This window comes from Coregonus lavaretus, assembly GCF_964263955.1.
Source record: "Coregonus lavaretus genome assembly, chromosome: 2".
Taxonomy (NCBI): Eukaryota; Metazoa; Chordata; class Actinopteri; order Salmoniformes; family Salmonidae; genus Coregonus; species Coregonus lavaretus.
In genome coordinates, this window is record NC_139989.1 from 21720558 (window position 1) to 21739341 (window position 18784).

The 18784-nt window shown below is 42.5% G+C and overlaps 2 protein-coding genes across 2 annotated transcripts in view; both read right to left on the minus strand.

Moving 5' to 3' along the window:
• Nucleotides 1-6848, minus strand: part of LOC311147244 (condensin-2 complex subunit G2-like) — a 29564-nt gene extending 22716 nt beyond the window's left edge. The window contains exons 1-8 of the mRNA XM_084183910.1: nucleotides 6736-6848; nucleotides 6040-6234; nucleotides 5543-5657; nucleotides 5268-5425; nucleotides 3444-3578; nucleotides 3089-3183; nucleotides 2271-2427; nucleotides 89-181 (exon numbers count right to left, since the gene is read on the minus strand). Of these exons, the coding sequence (XP_084040036.1) occupies nucleotides 89-181; nucleotides 2271-2427; nucleotides 3089-3183; nucleotides 3444-3578; nucleotides 5268-5425; nucleotides 5543-5657; nucleotides 6040-6234; nucleotides 6736-6813 (1026 nt within the window). The 5' untranslated portion in view covers nucleotides 6814-6848. The remainder of the gene's footprint in view (nucleotides 1-88; nucleotides 182-2270; nucleotides 2428-3088; nucleotides 3184-3443; nucleotides 3579-5267; nucleotides 5426-5542; nucleotides 5658-6039; nucleotides 6235-6735) is intronic.
• A 3829-nt stretch (nucleotides 6849-10677) lies between these two features.
• LOC311144386 (extended synaptotagmin-2-A-like) overlaps nucleotides 10678-18784 on the minus strand; it is a 64126-nt gene continuing 56019 nt past the window's right edge. The window contains exons 18-23 of the mRNA XM_084180402.1: nucleotides 14616-14998; nucleotides 14408-14506; nucleotides 14015-14146; nucleotides 13619-13724; nucleotides 13333-13382; nucleotides 10678-11407 (exon numbers count right to left, since the gene is read on the minus strand). Of these exons, the coding sequence (XP_084036528.1) occupies nucleotides 11362-11407; nucleotides 13333-13382; nucleotides 13619-13724; nucleotides 14015-14146; nucleotides 14408-14506; nucleotides 14616-14998 (816 nt within the window). The 3' untranslated portion in view covers nucleotides 10678-11361. The remainder of the gene's footprint in view (nucleotides 11408-13332; nucleotides 13383-13618; nucleotides 13725-14014; nucleotides 14147-14407; nucleotides 14507-14615; nucleotides 14999-18784) is intronic.

Here is an 18784-nt window from a genome sequence, read left to right on the forward strand (position 1 = left end):
TGGAGAGACGATTCCTTCAATAGTTCAACTAGGGGAAAAAACACTATCCAGAAATAGAGTGTGTGTGTGAAGGAAACTTTGACTGTACACTTAGTGCTCTCCAGAGAATGGGCTTGTAGAGTCTGTAGAGCATCTCATCCAACCCATGGCGGCACTTCCGTTTGTGAAAGTAGCTCAGTATCTAGAGAGAAGGGAGAGTTCAGTCACACACATAAAATACACATCAACGCTTGCAAAGAATTTGTAAACTTTGTGGCAAAGTAAGCCAGCCAGAGGATTGCTGATATTATCTGGTCCTTTGTAGCTCAGTTGGTAGAGCATGGCTCTTGCAACACCAGGATAGTGGGTTCAATTCCCCGGACCTCCCATACAGTGGGGAAAAAAGTATTTAGTCAGCCACCAATTGTGCAAGTTCTCCCACTTAAAAAGATGAGAGGCCTGTAATTTTCATCATAGGTACACGTCACCTATGACAGACAAATTGAGAAATAAAAATCCAGAAAATCCCATTGTAGGATTTTTAATGAATTTATTTGCAAATTATGGTGAAAAATAAGTATTTGGTCACCTACAAACAAGCAAGATTTCTGGCTCTCACAGACCTGTAACTTCTTCTTTAAGAGGCTTCTCTGTCCTCCACTCGTTACCTGTATTAATGGCACCTGTTTGAACTTGTTATCAGTATAAAAGACACCTGTCCACAACCTCAAACAGTCACACTCCAAACTCCACTATGGCCAAGACCAAAGAGCTGTCAAAGGACACCAGAAACAAAATTGTAGACCTGCACCAGGCTGGGAAGACTGAATCTGCAATAGGTAAGCAGCTTGGTTTGAAGAAATCAACTGTGGGAGCAATTATTAGGAAATGGAAGACATACAAGACCACTGATAATCTCCCTCGATCTGGGGCTCCACGCAAGATCTCACCCTGTGGGGTCAAAATGATCACAAGAACGGTGAGCAAAAATCCCAGAACCACACGGGGGGACCTAGTGAATGACCTGCAGAGAGCTGGGACCAAAGTAACAAAGCCTACCATCAGTAATACACTACGCCGCCAGGGACTCAAATCCTGCAGTGCCAGACGTGTCCCCCTGCTTAAGCCAGTACATGTCCAGGCCCGTCTGAAGTTTGCTAGAGTGCATTTGGATGATCCAGAAGAGGATTCGGAGAATGTCATATGGTCAGATGAAACCAAAATATAACTTTTTGGTAAAAACTCAACTCGTCGTGTTTGGAGGACAAAGAATGCTGAGTTGCATCCAAAGAACACCATACCTACTGTGAAGCATGGGGGTGGAAACATCATGCTTTGGGGCTGTTTTTCTGCAAAGGGACCAGGACGACTGATCCGTGTAAAGGAAAGAATGAATGGGGCCATGTATCGTGAGATTTTGAGTGAAAACCTCCTTCCATCAGCAAGGGCATTGAAGATGAAACGTGGCTGGGTCTTTCAGCATGACAATGATCCCAAACACACCGCCCGGGCAACGAAGTGGCATTTCAAGGTCCTGGAGTGGCCTAGCCTGTCTCCAGATCTCAACCCCATAGAAAATCTTTGGAGGGAGTTGAAAGTCCGTGTTGCCCAGCGACAGCCCCAAAACATCACTGCTCTAGAGGAGATCTGCATGGAGGAATGGGCCAAAATACCAGCAACAGTGTGTGAAAACCTTGAAGACTTACAGAAAACGTTTGACCTGTGTCATTGCCAACAAAGGGTATATAACAAAGTATTGAGAAACTTTTGTTATTGACCAAATACTTATTTTCCACCATAATTTGCAAATAAATTCATTAAACATCCTACAATGTGATTTTCTGGATTTTTTCCCCCTCATTTTGTCTGTCATAGTTGACGTGTACCTATGATGAAAATTACAGGCCTCTCTCATCTTTTTAAGTGGGAGAACTTGCACAATTGGTGGCTGACTAAATACTTTTTTTCCCCACTGTATGTAAAAATTATGTATGCATGCATGACTAAGTCGCTTCGGATAAAAGCGTCTGCTAAATGGCATATATTATTATATTACGCTAAAGCCTTAGCAGTCTTGATATGAAAGACGAGAAAATAAATACAAGTAACGTGTGCTGTTGAAGTAGTACTCTGTCTACGTCCCAAGTGGCACCCTATTCCCTATATAGTGCACTCATTTTGACCAGAGCCCAATGGTTGCACTAGTATGGGCACTGGTCAAAAGTAGTGCACTATACAGGGAATAGGGTGCCATTTGGGAGGTACACCAAGTCAAATGTGCACATGCCCACCTGTCTGACTTTGGTATGGACAGGTGAGGTCCTGTGCAGGAGCACAGCGTGCTGCATGAAGTCCTGGATGCAGGTGCTCTCTATCTGCTCCAGACAGACCCCAGAGGCCTTCTTCCAGGCCCGGCAGTAGATCTCAGCTATGTGGTCAGTGAGGGAACTGGGAAAATCAACAAGAGTTCAACCAAGGAGTCAAAAAAACAGGTGTATCATCATGAATTGAATAGTAGAAAACCATTGCCTCCTGACAGCTACCTTAGAATAAGTAAGCCCTGACCGAGCCACAACGGACCATCTCCTGTTTCTGCAGCGGGAGGATGGTCGGGGGGCCGGAACATAGCTATAAATTATTTGTACACTGCAAAGTGACCGCAAGAAGCCCAAACAGACACAGTATTTGACAAAAACTGAATCATTTCAAACCTTGATTACATTGGGATACGTTCACATATGCCTCTATATTTATGTGTGGGAATACTTGGGAACAGATTTCATCAATTAAAATCACTTTTAGCTGCGATCCTGGTGATTTTACAGTCCTTTATGTTCAACAACAAAATAAAAAATGAATAATAATAATAATAATGTTTTTGCTCAGAAAACTTGGGAGGCCAAATAATATCACCCGCTGGACACCTTTTGGGGGAACCCTGCACGCTGAGTGCCAAGCAGAGGCATCGGGTCCCATTTCTTAAGAGTCTTTGGTATGACTCGACCGGGGATGGAACCTTCAGCCTCCCAATCTGGCTGACATTCTAACAAGGCCACGGAGTTGGTTGCTAGCTATCGTAGAATTGGAAACTAGAAATGCAAACACTTACTTTGCAAAGTAGGGCAACTGGTTTTTGATGGTTCCATGGATGATCCGGATGAAGTTGACATTCCAGCTAAAGAGGAACACCATCAGACGCTTTCCCTGCCCGAGAAAGTAAGGTTGTCAGAACAACAATGTGAGCATGATAGGACACACACACACACCAGACTTGGGTTTAAAATACTTCAAAAATCGATTGAAATACATTGAGCGTTTGCTTGAGTCTGTCTGGAGTTCCAGATGGGCAGGGTTTGCAGTCTTTTATTTTGTTATATTAAGCCAGGCAAGCTCAAATAGGCACAGACAAATAATACAATCAATTTTTCAAATATTTGAAACCCAGTTCTGACACACATACTTACATCTTCGTTTCTGATGTGATTGACACTGAGGAAGCATTGTAGCAGCAGATCGATCAGCTCCTTGCTGTCCTCCGATGAAAAATCCACAGTCAGCAGCACCTCATGGAAACCCCACAGCCTTTGGATCTCAGCCCCCTGAGAACATGCAGACAACGCAGCGACAACATTCAGCAACCCGAATACAAAACTGGTCGACACCACAAGACAAATGTGCCAAGATGAGACAAATGTGCCAAGATGAGACAAACGGTTAATACAGAGATAGACACAATTTGGAGAACAGCCAACAATGCAGATGGTTTGTTCCACCAATTCGGTGCCTTTTGAGAAGTGGCAATTGAATGCTTCACAACATGTTTTAAATTGTTCAAACATTTCTAGCCTGTCTTTCCATCTATGGGTAACAGGGTTGATGTGTTACGCTCGACCAACTCAGTAATCCACCACAAAACACCAGAAAATGGGCAAAAAGATTAGAACCAGCTCACCTGCTTTTACACTATGATTTGACTATTAGATGTTCAATGTTTCTTTTGAAAATTGACTATTAGATGTTCAATGTTTCTTTTGAAAAAAATTATTTAAAGGGATAGTTTCACCATATTAAAATGAGAGTTCAGTTCACGTAACAGGGTTGACCATAAAATGAGGGACAGACGTAAATGAATCACTAATCAACAAAATAACTATGGTGAAAACTTGGGAGAAATTTTGGGGTTGAGGGTTAAAATCTTCCTATAAGTCACAGAGCGTGCACGGAGGGACATGTCACACACAGCCCTCTGGTTCCATAGAGAGGTGGAGGGGCTTCCCACCATAATGGCTGCCCATCCTGTGTCTTCTCTTGACGCGTTGCGGTGCAGAATCAGGTTGCTGACCTACTCCCAACATGTTCTCCAGACCCTGAAGGGCAGGTTACTGCCTATAGCTGTTAACCGTGTGGTCGGTGTATCAAACTAAGCAGCTCATTCGCGAAACCCTGAATATTGTATTGAATGCAATTTGAAGAGATTAGTATGAAAATGTATGCACTAACTGTAAGTCGCTCTGGATAAGAGCGTCTGCTAAATGACAAATGTAATGTAAAAATGTATGTCAAAATGCAGAATTTTGGCACTTTAGCAAGTCTTTATTTGTATAAATAAAAATTTAATGTAGTGAATTATCCATGTGCTCTATATTCAAAGTCACCTCATTTAATATAATATAACAGCCTTTTAAAAATGCAATTCAGACAAAATATCAAAAGGCACTCTTTTCACGGAACCACCCAGATACTGCCTGCGACAAGAGCGGAATCCATCTCACTAAGGCAGAAAAAGAAGATCACAGACCATAATTGTAAATCACTCCAATGCAAATATCCACCTCTCTCAGATACACTAGTGTTGAAGAAGACTTCAGTGCTGACATAGAAATAAAATAAAGTACACATACTCTCTTTCAAATCAAATTCTTCAGATGATCACTGAATGAGAGTACCGGGTGATTAGAAAGCTCTCGTCTGTTGTCGAGACCAGGAAGTGGACATAAAACAGATTTAATGAGACCGGTCATTTTCTTTTTGACTCAGGCTCCTGGTGGAGATGATTAGGGATACAGGGGGCTTGACAAAACACAGAGGATGAAAGCCAATCAGATATGGGGCGAACAACAAAAAGCAAGCCCCCACAAAAAAGGAAACGTGAAACATTCTGTATTTTCCACCAAAATAACGGTGTTTTTTTTAAAGGATTCCTATAAAGCTTGCTAGAGAAAGCAAGACCAACAGAGAGCAAAACAGAAAAGCAACAACAGGCCATGTTGGTGCTAAAGGGTACGTACTGGTTTCTTCAGTATGAGAGTCTTCTCCAGGCATACGAGGAAGGCTGTGCGGCCCAGCTCTTCTTTCCCCAGGAGGCCTTTCTTCCACCAGGCCTCACACAGACGGTGGACAGCCTGCCGCAGAGGCATCTCAGAGGCAGGAAGGTAGGGCAAGACACCTGGAGTTGTTCGACAGAGACAGAAAGGAGAGTTGAGTTTGAAAAGCACTATAGAAGTTGAATAAATTAATATAATTATTATTATAAGTTAATATTCAATAAAGCTAAAACACTCACCATGTAATATGTTGGCGCACTCTAAGAGAGAGTTGTAGGTGTCACCATCATCAATGACTTCAACAGAAGCGGTGACCACTAGAGTCACTCCCTCGAAAACAGATATGGTGTGCGTCTGAACAAGAACGGAAAAGGAGACAACACTTACATTAGATGAAGACAGAGCGAGAATAAAACAATTTTTCTTGTCATGTCCAGTTTGGAACAATAGAGAATGGCCAGGATGTAGAGTTGTCACTATACCAGTGTCACGATACCCAATTTTCCATGGCAAAAAAAAAGAAATCCAGAGGCTCTTTGGTTGAACCTGCTTTATGTCAAATATTGTGTGCTATAGCATGTAAAATGAACAAATGTTACTCTGGGTGACAACATAATGCAGTTCCTTTCCAACATTAGGACTGTATCCCTCAAATTAAACCTGCTTCATGCTTTGTTTCCTTGCCACGATACTAGTATTGTGACAACTTTAAGTGACATAACTAACAAGTACTCACCAGGTCTGGGGACACCTCCACCTCCATGTCATTGTCCTCCTTGTCCTCCTCTACGCCAGCATCCCAGTGCTCTGGTGGGAAGGTTGCCAGCTGGTCACAAAGCAGTGTGACTAGTCTGGCCCACAGTGCCTCTCTCTGGCCCTTTGGCAGCTCCTGTAGGACCTCTTCCAAGTCAAAGGGCTCAGCCGTGTCCTTCTGTGGTAACATTACAGCCAACAATATGGGGTCAGAGGCAAGGCTCTCAGATAGATAGACCAGCATAACAAATCAGTGACATAGACAATACTCATTTCAAGATTCATGATATTGGTCCTATAAGATATATTTTTGAAGGTTGACAAAAATGACATTGGTTTTAGCTATACCCTCAGAAATGTAGGTAAACAGTTAGCTCACTTGTTGGAGCATACTTGCTAAATGCTAACCATGGGTGTATTCATTACATCTTTAAAGGAAACCGTTTACCGTCTCAGAACCAAAGAGAAGCAAATAGTGCAAACGGAACGAAATGGGCGGGGCCTAACTGAATATGTCCAATAGAAACTCTCGTTTTCGTTGCAAATCGTTTTCCGTTTGGAGTAAACGGTTTATTCTGGTGCAAAACGTTTCGCAACAGAATAGGCGTAATGAATACACCCCAGCTATAAACCTGACAGTACAAACTAGCTAACGTTAGCTAAGTGTAACGTTACTTACATGGAGTTTAGTGAAATTGAGAAATTCCCCCACATTGTCTTTGCAGACGGAGTTTAAAAATGCCTCTCGCTTAGACATGTTTAGCCAGTGCCGTGAAATAAGCAGTCAAATATCTGAATGATTGGGATAAAAGCAACATGTCATAACAACAACATAGCTAAGTTAGTTAGCTAGCTAGATTCGTGTTTACGATTTATAGACCGAAACATGACCTAAAGTTAATCAGAACATCATATACCACTAAGTGAAGTTAATGTTAAATACATATACATTTTTTATGTCGTTAGCCTTATAAATCATAAACGACTACTTATTATGATTTAGCTAGCTAACGAGCTAGCCACAAACTCACCCAGCAGCTTCCCCGCGCAAATTTAAGATTTAACGTCCAGAGTCACGTCTGTTCCAACGTCATTACGTTTTCTTGCACGCAAGCAATCGATTGTACTTTATTTTTGCAGCATTTTGTAGCGCACGCCTACTTATGTTATTGGCAGTAAATTGTAAATACATGTTTTCCCCTCACATGTTTGGTGTAATTGTAGTTTCTTAAAAATGTGGTTTTAACTTAAAGTAATCTGTAAACACACACACACACATTGTGTGAGTGTCTCTCAAATTTGTATTAGTTAATTTTAAATGCTATTAATGTAAAGTAACAGGATAGTAAATAATAATGAATTTAAATAACATCTCAACTAAAGTTGCGCCTGAACCACTAGATGGCTCTTACGTACAGCAAAACAAGGACCTAGCAGCTACATTCAGTAGGCTAACAGTCTCACAAAGGCTAACAATGAATTTAGGGCCAAGCTACTTTTCACAGGGAAGTCAAGTCATTGCAGTCAACACCTCAAAACAAGATACTTTTTTAATGAAAGAGAAACATTTGTTTATTATTCAAAACAAACCATGAATATACTTATTCCAAACTTGAAAACTATTGATGCCAAAAGGTTTCATGTAAATTTGTGAGTGTGAAGGTGTTTAATGTTAATAAGGCACAGGAAAGATAACTGACAGAGGATTTAAGATGTTTGTAATGCACAATAGGGAAGTGTTTCAAGATAAAACAGTATTCATTGTATGGCTTTACGTACAGGAGTAGCCTATGGCACATTCTGTCATCATTCAACAAATAAAAACAAATACTTCATACAATGTGTAGGCCCCGTGTAGCTCAGTTGGTAGAGCATGGCACTTGCAACACCAGGGTTGTTGGTTCGTTTCCCACGGGGGGCCAGTATGAAAAAAAATTTATGCACTCACTAACTGTAAGTCGCTCTGGATAAGAGCGTCTGATAAATGACTAAAAATGTAAAAATGTTGCTCAAAAATGACCATATCATCTGGTGTAAGAGACCATTAATATATTATCCTCTATTAATTTACAAATTATGTATTAAAATAATCAAACTCTTATCTCAGTTTAGATATAATGTACAGTGTCTTGCGAAAATATTCACCCCCCTTGGCATTTTTCCTATTTCGTTGGCTTACAACCTGGAATTAAAATGGATTTTGGGGGGGGGGTTGTATCATTTGATTTACACAACATCCCTACCACTTTGAAGATGCAAAATATTTGTTCTTGTGAAACAAACAAGAAATTAGACAAAAAAAACATAAAACTTGAGCATGCATAACTATTCACCCCCCCAAAGTCAATACTTTGTAGTCACCTTTTGCAGCAATTACAGCTACAAGTCTCTTGGGGTATGTCTCTATAAGCTTGGCACATCTAGCCACTGGGACTTTTGCCCATTCTTCAAGGCAAAACTGCTCCAGCTCCTTCAAGTTGGATAGGTTCCGCTGGTGCACAGCAATCTTTAAGTCATACCACAGATTCTCAATTGGATTGAGGTCTGGGCTTTGACTAGGCCATTCCAAGACATTTAAATGTTTACCCTTAAACCACTCAAGTGTTGCTTTATCAGTATTCTTAGGATCATTGTCCTGCTGGAAGGTGAACCTCCGTCCCAGTCTCAAATCTCTGGAAGACTGAAACAGGTTTCCCTCAAGAATTTCCCTGTATTTAGCGTCATCCATCACTCCTTCAATTCTGACCAGTATCCCTGTCCCTGCCGCTGAAAAACATCCCCACAGCATGATGCTGCCACCACCATGCTTCACTGTGGGGATGGTGTTCTCGGGGTGATGAGAGGTGTTGGGTTTGCGCCAGACATAGCGTTTTCCTTGATGGCCAAAAAAGCAAAATTTTAGTCTCATCTGACCAGAGTACCTTCTTCCATATGTTTGGGGTGTCTTCCACATGCCTTTTGGCGAACACCAAAAGTGTTTGCTTATTTTTTTCTTTAAGCAATGGCTTTTTTCTGGCCACTCTTCCGTAAAGCCCAGCTCTGCAGAGTGTACGACTTAAAGTGGTCCTATGGACAGATACCCCAATCTCCACTGTGGAGCTTTGCAGCTCCTTCAGGGTTATCTTTGGTCTCTTTGATTAATGCCCTCCTTGCCTGGTCTGTGAGTTTTGGTGGGCGGCCCTCTCTTGGCAGGTTTGTTGTGGTGCCATATTCTTTCAATTTTTTAATAATGGATTTAATGGTGCTCCGTGGGATGTTCAAAGTTTCAGATATTTTTTTATAACCCAACCCTGATCTGTACTTCTCCACAACGTTGTCCCTGACCTGTTTGGAGAGCTCCTTGGTCTTCATGGTGCCGCTTGCTTGGTGGTGCCCCTTGCTTAGTGGTGTTGCAGAGTCTGGGGCCTTTCAGAACAGGTGTATATGTACTGAGATCATGTGACGGATCATGTGACACTTAGATTGCACACAGGTGGACTTTATTGAACTAATTATGTGACTTCTGACGGTAATTGTTTGCACCAGCTCTTACTTAGGGGCTTCATAGCAAAGGGGGGGAATACATATGCATGCACCACTTTTCCGTTTGGAATTTTCTTGAATTTTTTGAAACAAGTTATTTTTAAAATTTCACTTCACCAATTTGGACTATTTTGTGTATGTCCATTACATGAAATCCAAATAAAAATCAATTTAAATTTCAGGTTGTGGTAATGCAACAAAATAGGAAAAACACCAAGGGGGATTAATACTTTTGCAAGGCACTGTACACCAGAGCAGAACATATCCCCGCCCTGACATATACCCCTCCATCTCAACATCCCGCCCTGACATATACCCCTCCATCTCAACATCCCGCCCTGACATATACCCCTCCATCTCAACATCCCGCCCTGACATATACCCCTCCATCTCAACATCCCGCCCTGACATATACCCCTCCATCTCAACATCCCGCCCTGACATATACCCCTCCATCTCAACATCCCGCCCTGACATATACCCCTCCATCTCAACATCCCGCCCTGACATATACCCCTCCATCTCAACATCCCGCCCTGACATATACCCCTCCATCTCAACATCCCGCCCTGACATATACCCCTCCATCTCAACATCCCGCCCTGACATATACCCCTCCATCTCAACATCCCGCCCTGACATATACCCCTCCATCTCAACATCCCGCCCTGACATATACCCCTCCATCTCAACATCCCGCCCTGACATATACCCCTCCATCTCAACATCCCGCCCTGACATATACCCCTCCATCTCAACATCCCGCCCTGACATATACCCCTCCATCTCAACATCCCGCCCTGACATATACCCCTCCATCTCAACATCCCGCCCTGACATATACCCCTCCATCTCAACATCATTCTATATTGCACTGAATCCCTCAAAATATACAGTATAGAATGTACTGAACAACAATTTCATCCTTTTTCGATGTGCATCCAGCGGTAGGACTTTTAATCACTGTACAAGTAATTGATTACCATTAGGATGAAGAAAACACATGGAAGTAAACAAAGACCAAATAACAATAATAATAATAATAATAATAATAATAATATGCCATTTAGCAGATGCTTTTATCCAAAGCGACTTACAGTCATGCGTGCATAAATTTTTTGTGTATGGGTGGTCCCGGGGATCGAACCCACTACCTTGGCGTTACAAGCGCCGTGCTCTACCAGCTAAGCTACAGAGGACCACACTGCATGACAAAAATATATAAAACAAATGAACTGATCATCCATGTTCACGGCTTGTAACTACCATAGTAGCCATATCTGTCCCTTTGATGAGAATTTGTTCACATCATCAATAGATATGGAGTCCATTCAATGTAAAATAAAAAATAAATAGGATTAACATAATTTCCTTCAATAGTAACAAATAAAAATGAAATCCCTGCAAATCTTAGTCAATTTTAGCCCAGTTATACATATATAAACATTGACAACTTAGGAAAAAAGGCAGTAAATGTGCTTTTTCACACATTAACCTAAATCTTCTGAAAAGCGTTTTGCTTTTAACAGGACAATTTTGCGAAACTTTGACGTTGTTGAATAGTGCAGGAACAGCATATTACAGTAAACCTGAAGTTTTATCTCTACATAGGTCGATATGATAAACACACAAATTAAATGAAAAAAAATAAAGGAAATGAAAATTATGTGCCCTTTGATAAGTGTTAACACCATATGACTGCAGAGTGGTATGTGTTTCTATGAATGTCAATTGGTGTTTATGATGATGGAGGTGCGGTCTTCCTGTGTCCATCTCTACCTCTCTATGCCTGGACTGTTTTGCGGTTGCCATCTTCAGTCAGATCATACCTACAAGACAAAACGAGGAGTTAAAAACACCAGTGGAGCAACAAATGGCAATGGCATAAAACTAAAATATGACAAACAAATACAGTCATAAAAGATACATAGGATTTTTTATAGCAATTGTCTCACACCCAAAGATGTACAGTGGGGAAAAAAAGTATTTAGTCAGCCACCAATTGTGCAAGTTCTCCCACTTAAAAAGATGAGAGAGGCCTGTAATTTTCATCATAGGTACACGTCAACTATGACAGACAAAATGAGGAAAAAAAATCCAGAAAATCACATTGTAGGATTATTAATGCATTTATATTAGCAGATTATGGTGGAAAATAAGTATTTGGTCAATAACTAAAGTTTCTCAATACTTTGTTATATACCCTTTGTTGGCAATGACACAGGTCAAACGTTTTCTGTAAGTCTTCACAAGGTTTTCACACACTGTTGCTGGTATTTTGGCCCATTCCTCCATGCAGATCTCCTCTAGAGCAGTGATGTTTTGGGGCTGTCGCTGGGCAACACAGACTTTCAACTCCCTCCAAAGATTTTCTATGGGGTTGAGATCTGGAGACTGGCTAGGCCACTCCAGGACCTTGAAATGCCACTTCGTTGCCCGGGCGGTGTGTTTGGGATCATTGTCATGCTGAAAGACCCAGCCACGTTTCATCTTCAATGCCCTTGCTGATGGAAGGAGGTTTTCACTCAAAATCTCACGATACATGGCCCCATTCATTCTTTCCTTTACACGGATCAGTCGTCCTGGTCCCTTTGCAGAAAAACAGCCCCAAAGCATGATGTTTCCACCCCCATGCTTCACAGTAGGTATGGTGTTCTTTGGATGCAACTCAGCATTCTTTGTCCTCCAAACACGACGAGTTGAGTTTTTACTAAAAAGTTCTATTTTGGTTTCATCTGACCGTATGACAGTCTCCCAATCCTCTTCTGGATCATCCAAATGCACTCTAGCAAACTTCAGACGGGCCTGGACATGTACTGGCTTAAGCAGGGGGACACGTCTGGCACTGCAGGATTTGAGTCCCTGGCGGCGTAGTGTGTTACTGATGGTAGGCTTTGTTACTTTGGTCCCAGCTCTCTGCAGGTCATTCACTAGGTCCCCCCGTGTGGTTCTGGGATTTTTGCTCACCGTTCTTGTGATCATTTTGACCCCATGGGGTGAGATCTTGCGTGGAGCCCCAGATCGAGGGAGATTATCAGTGGTCTTGTATGTCTTCCATTTCCTAATAATTGCTCCCACTGTTGATTTCTTCAAACCAAGCTGCTTACCTATTGCATATTCAGTCTTCCCAGCCTGGTGCAGGTCTACAATTTTGTTTCTGGTGTCCTTTGACAGCTCTTTGATCTTGGCCATAGTGGAGTTTGGAGTGTGACTGTTTGAAGTTGTGGACAGGTGTTTTTTATACTGATAACAAGTTCAAACAGGTGCCATTAATACAGGTAACGAGTGGAGGACAGAGGAGCCTCTTAAAGAAGAAGTTACAGGTCTGTGAGAGCCAGAAATCTTGCTTGTTTGTAGGTGACCAAATACTTATTTTCCACCATAATTTGCAAATAAATTCATTAAAAATCCTACAATGTATGCACGCATGACTGTAAGTCGCTTTGGATAAAAGCGTCTGCTAAATGGCATATTATTATTATTATTATTACAATGTGATTTTCTGGAGGAAAAAAATCTCAATTTGTCTGTCATAGTTGACGTGTACCTATGATGAAAATTACAGGCCTCTCTCATCTTTTTAAGTGGGAGAACTTGCACAATTGGTGGCTGACTAAATACTTTTTTTCCCCACTGTAATCATGGAATAAACAACAAACAAGCTAGTTTATTTCTCCAAATCAAATTTGTATCAAATGTTAACACAAATACAACACATAGCTGACAATACAAATTGGGTAAAGGAGCATCTTACCATTGTGTCCAGCCCTTGGATATATCCTCAACACTCAAATCCACCATCACCTATAATAAGTACAGTAGCATTGCTAGAGTCAACAACAATCAGATAACATTAATCATTAAAAAAAAGTCCTTCATTTTTAAAGTACAACAATGTTTGTATCCCAAATGGCACCCTTTTCCCAATATAGTATGCTAATTTTGACCAGGGCTCATAGGGCTCTGATCAAAAGTAGTGCACTATATAGGGAATAGGGTGCCATTTGGGACATAGACTATATTTTGTGAGGAGACACTACCTTCCCGAGGAGTCCTCTGTGTTTGGACAGTATACTCCCTCCATTCTTCACAGCGATGTCCAGAGTTCTCCTGTGCAGCTCCGCCATGGAAACACTGAACTCAAACCTGCAGATGAACAAAATACACACTTTCGGATTCTCCTTTGTTTATTTCTGAGTGATGATTTCCTACTGCAGTAATACTAGGTGATGAATGAATATAATACATGATGTGATGAATGGTTGCGATGGTTAATGGTTGTGAAATGGTTGCATAATGTAAAATAAAATAAAAAATAAAAAAAATAATGTAAGAGGTGGCCATAGAGATCATATACAGTATATTACTATTACTTATAAGTTCTATACATATTTCTATGGAGGTGGCCTACAGTGACAGTCCGAGTCAGAACTCACGTTTGATCATACACAGGGTTCAGGGTTTTCTTTATGGTGCTGGTCTTCCTCCGGCCTGTCCGGCTCTTGTCAGGGAGCAAGTAAACCCGAACGAAAGGATCTGATCCATCCTTAGTGAACGCAATGAGGTTTCTGAGGGAAAAATGTACAGGGGTCCGTCAGTCACATTGAAATCTGAACAGAGTAAGTCCTGATCTTGTGGTAATTGAAATGAACACAGAGGGGCGGTTTCCTGGACACACATTAAGCTTAGTCTTGGACGAAGAAGGCACTTTCAATGGAGAATCTCCATTGAGCACGCTTTTTAGTCCAGGACAAGGCTTAATCTGTGTCCGGGAACCGGGCATATACAGTATATGTGGCTAGTCTAGTGTTATACGTGAGGCCACTGACCGACAGGCGTGCACCACCACGATGAGCTTGTTCCTCTGGGAGCTGTGGCGGACAGTCAGCTGAATCTCCCCCAGGGGGTACGGACTAGGGGCAGACCCACTGAAAACGCAACACAGCAGAGATTAGGGATTTTACTTTACCTCATGATAGTGATTGTGTGTGTTTGAGTGCGTGTGTGTGTGCACGTGAGTGCGTGTGTGTGATTTACTTCTGCAGCTGCCTGAGCCTCTGCTGCAGCTCTTGGGTGGCGAAGGGCAGGGAGATGTCCGAGGCCAGGCTGGCCATGGAGTCCTTGTGGGGCAGGTGTTTCTGGGAGTTGGATATGGTGGTGCTCAGGTTGGAAGTGCTCCTGAGAGAGGTGCTCCTGATGGGGCTGCCTCCGTATGGCTCCTCCCTTCGCTCCTCCCGGCGATGGAGGGAGTGGGTGGAGGCCTCCATGAGTGGTGGTGGGGTGGTGGTGGCTGGGGGGAGAGGCAACTCTGATGCGGAGAGTCTCTGGGAGGGGACGGTGGGGTTGACCACGCTGGCTTTCCTCACCTGGACAGAGGAAAGCTGGTCCGCCGCACTTGTCTGCTTCTCCAGGCACAGAACCTACGACACAGAAGAGCAGAGCACAGTACCTTAAGAACACTGTACACTGTAACGGAAAACTGTAAATAATACGGTAATTTGGGGTCTACAGTAAAATACGTTTTGCTGCAGCATACTGTCAATTCTAAAGTATTGTGGGAAAATGTTGTGTGCGGGGCAAAGTATTGCTGTATTTCGAAAGGTACTGTAATACCACCCCACAGAATAACAGTACTGTACCGTATCTTTGGAGCGCCAAAAACCTTTTGACCACTAGTGGGTGCCTGGTATTGTTTCTGGCTCATTAACATATTTTGAGGATTGATAGATTTGTTGCAACCGTGATTGAGAATGCTGTACCAATTTAATTCCTATGTGATTATAGTGCCCCATCAATTTGTATAGGGGACAGATTGGAGTGGCAGCAAGTCTTCCAGAAAATTGGAACGGAAATGGAGCTCCACCAAATTGGAAGTCTTCCGACTAGCTTGGAAAGACAGTACCGTGCAATATCAAAAAGCTCTCACTGCTGCTCGATCAGCCTACTTTTCCAACTTGATTGAGGAGAAAAAAAAACAGTCCAGCTGCTTACTGGACCCTATTCCAACTAACTACTGAAAGAGCTACTTCCTGTGCTTGGCACTCCTATGTTGAACATAACAAACGTCTCCCTATCCTCCGGATGTGTACCAATCTCACTAAGAGTGGTAGTAATAAAGTCTCTCCTGAAAAAGCCAAACCTTGACCCGGAAAATTTAAAAAACGGAAAAAGCTGCTCAGCAACTCACTGCCTTCCTGAAGACAAATAATGTATATGAAACTCTCCAGTCTGGTTTTAGACTCCATCATAGTACTGAGACCGCACTCGTGAAGGTGGTTAATGACCATTTAATGGCGTCAGACCAAGGCTCTGCTTCTGCCCTCGTGCTCCTAGACCTTAGTGCCGCTTTTGACACCATCGATCACCACATTCTTTTGGAGAGATTGGAAACCCTAATTGGTCTACACGGACAAGTTCTTGCCTGGTTTAGATCTTATCTGTCTCTATGGATGGTTTGTCCATTAAGTTTCGGTGTTCCTCAAGCTTCCGTTTTAGGACCACTATTGTTTTCACAATATTCTACCTCTTGGGGATGTCATTCGGAAACACAATGTCAACTTTCACTGCTATGCAGACGACACACAGCTGTACATTTCAATGAAACATGGTGAAGCCCCAAAATTGCCTACCCTGGAAGCCTGTGTTTCAGACATAAGGAAGTGGATGGCGGCAATTTCTTTACTTTTTAACTCGGACAAAACAGAGATGCTAGTTCTAGGTTCCAAGCAACGAAGAGATCTGCTGTTTGATCTGACAATTAATCTCGATGGTTGTACAGTCGGCTCAAATAAAACTGTGAAGGACCTGCTCTGGACCCTGATCGCTTTTTTGACAAACATATCAAAAATATTTAAAGGGCAGCTTTTTTCCATCTTCGTAACAATGAACAAATCAGAAAGTTGTTGTCAAAAAATGATGCAGAAAAGCTAATCCATGCTTTTGTCACTTCAAGATTAGACTACTGCAATGCTCTACTCTCCGGCTACCCGGATAAAGCACTAAATAAACTTAAGATAGTACTAAATACAGCTGCTAGAATCTTGACAAGAACCCCCAAAAAATACCATAATAGTCAAGTGCTAGCCTCTAGCTTCCTGTTAAGGCTAGGGCTGATTTTAAGGTTTTACTGCTAACCTACAAAGCATTATATGGATTTGCTCCTACGTATCTCTCCGATTTGGTCCTGCTGTACATACCTACACGTACGCTTTGGTCACAAGACGCAGGCCTCCTTATTGTTCCTAGAAGCAAACAGCTGGAGGCAGGGCTTTCTCCTACAGACCCAGCTAACAAGGAGCATAACTGAGACATTTGTAACATTCTCCTTCAGTCTTCCAGAGGTACTGAATGTCATAGCCCGTTTGGGACATTATAGGCACATTCATTGGTCCTCTGTAGCTCAATTGGTAGAGCATGGCGCTTGTAACGCCAGGGTAGTGGGTTCGATCCCCGGGACCACCCATACGTAAAAATGTATGCGCACATGACTGTAAGTCGCTTTGGATAAAAGCGTCTGCTAAATGGCATATTATATTATTATAACATTTCTAATAAGTATTATAGAGGTTATAAATATCAGGTCGCTATACAGACATCATGGGAACATTAAAAACGTTCCTTGGTAGTCCATGAAAGGTTCTGAATATCATGTTATTTTGGAGATATCCTAGGAACATTTCATAACGTTACATTTAGAGTTATGGTTTGTCTTCATATAACGTTACAATCGGAATGATAGAAATACATTTTTGAACATCGTCTGTAAGTTTCACAATAACGTTATTATGACTTATGTGGGGACTAAAATAACTTTGTGGTCACGTCTTGGAACATAATTTTGTTAGCTGGGGAGCTCCATTTTTATGGAATGGTCTGCCGAACCAGAGAGAGACGCAGACTAGGTCTCAATCTTTAAGTCTCTACTGAAGACTCTTCAGTAGGTCCTATGTTTGAGTGTAGTCTGGCCCAGGGGTGCGAAGGTGAATGGTAAGGCACTGGAGTGACGAACCACTCTTGCTGTCTCTGCCTGGCTGGCTCCCCTCTCTCCACTGGGATTCTTTGCCTCTGACCCTATTACGGGGGCTGAGTCATTGGCTTGCTAGTGCTCTCGCATGCCGTCCCTAGGAGGGGTGTATCACATCGTGCCAGGCATTTTCCCGCTATACTCGACTTGAGTGGGTTGAGTCACTGATGTGATCTTCCTGTCCCCTGACCCCCCCTGTCTCTGTCTCCAGTATCTATGCTGCAATAGCCTATATGCCGGGGGGCTAGGGTCAGTCTGTCCTATCTGGTGTAATTCTCCTGCCTTATCTGGTGTCCTGTGTATTCTTAAGTATGCTCCCTCTAATTCTCCCATCTCTCTCTCGCTCTCTCTCTCTCCCCTCCCAGAGGACCTGAGCCCTAGGACCATGCCTCAGGACTACCTGGCCTGACGACTCCTAGCTGTTCCCATCCCCAGTCCACCTTGTCATGCAGCTGCTCCAGTTTCTGCCTGCGGCTATGGAACCCTGACCTGTTCACTGGACATGCTACCTTGTCCCGGACCTGCTGTTTCAACCTTATCTCTTCCTCTCCCTCTCTCTCTACCGCACCTGCTGTCTCGACATCTTGAATGCTTGGCTATGAAAAGCTAAATGACATTTACTCCTAAGGTGCTGACCTTTTGCACCCTCTTTAAACACTGTGATTATTATTTGACCCTGCTGGTCATCTATGAAAGTTTGAACACCTTGAAGAACGATCTGGCCTTAATGGCCATATACTCTTATAATCTCCACCGGGCACAGCCAGAAGAGGACTCTCTAGGTTTATTCCTAGGTTGCTGCCTTTCTAGGGAGTTTTTCCTAGCCACCGTGCTTCTACATCTGCATTGCTTCCTCTTTGGGGTTTTAGGCTGGGTTTCTGTATAAGCACTTTGTAACATCTGCTGATGTAAATAGGGCTTTATAAATACATTTGATTGATTGATTGAAGCATTTAGGCTTTCCAGCCAACTGTGTTGAAAATAGGTTTATTACTCAAGTCTTTGTTCAACACAGTGTACATTAGTGGCACCTGCTGGTCAAAAGAATTTAGAGCAGCCAAATTATTATAGATGACGTCCCATACGCCATAGCGCGTGCGCAGTGTAGCCTTTTTGTCTTCTACCGAAACCAATACCAAACCAATCAGTGGGTTGTTCAACGAAACAATGCTTCGGATGTCAT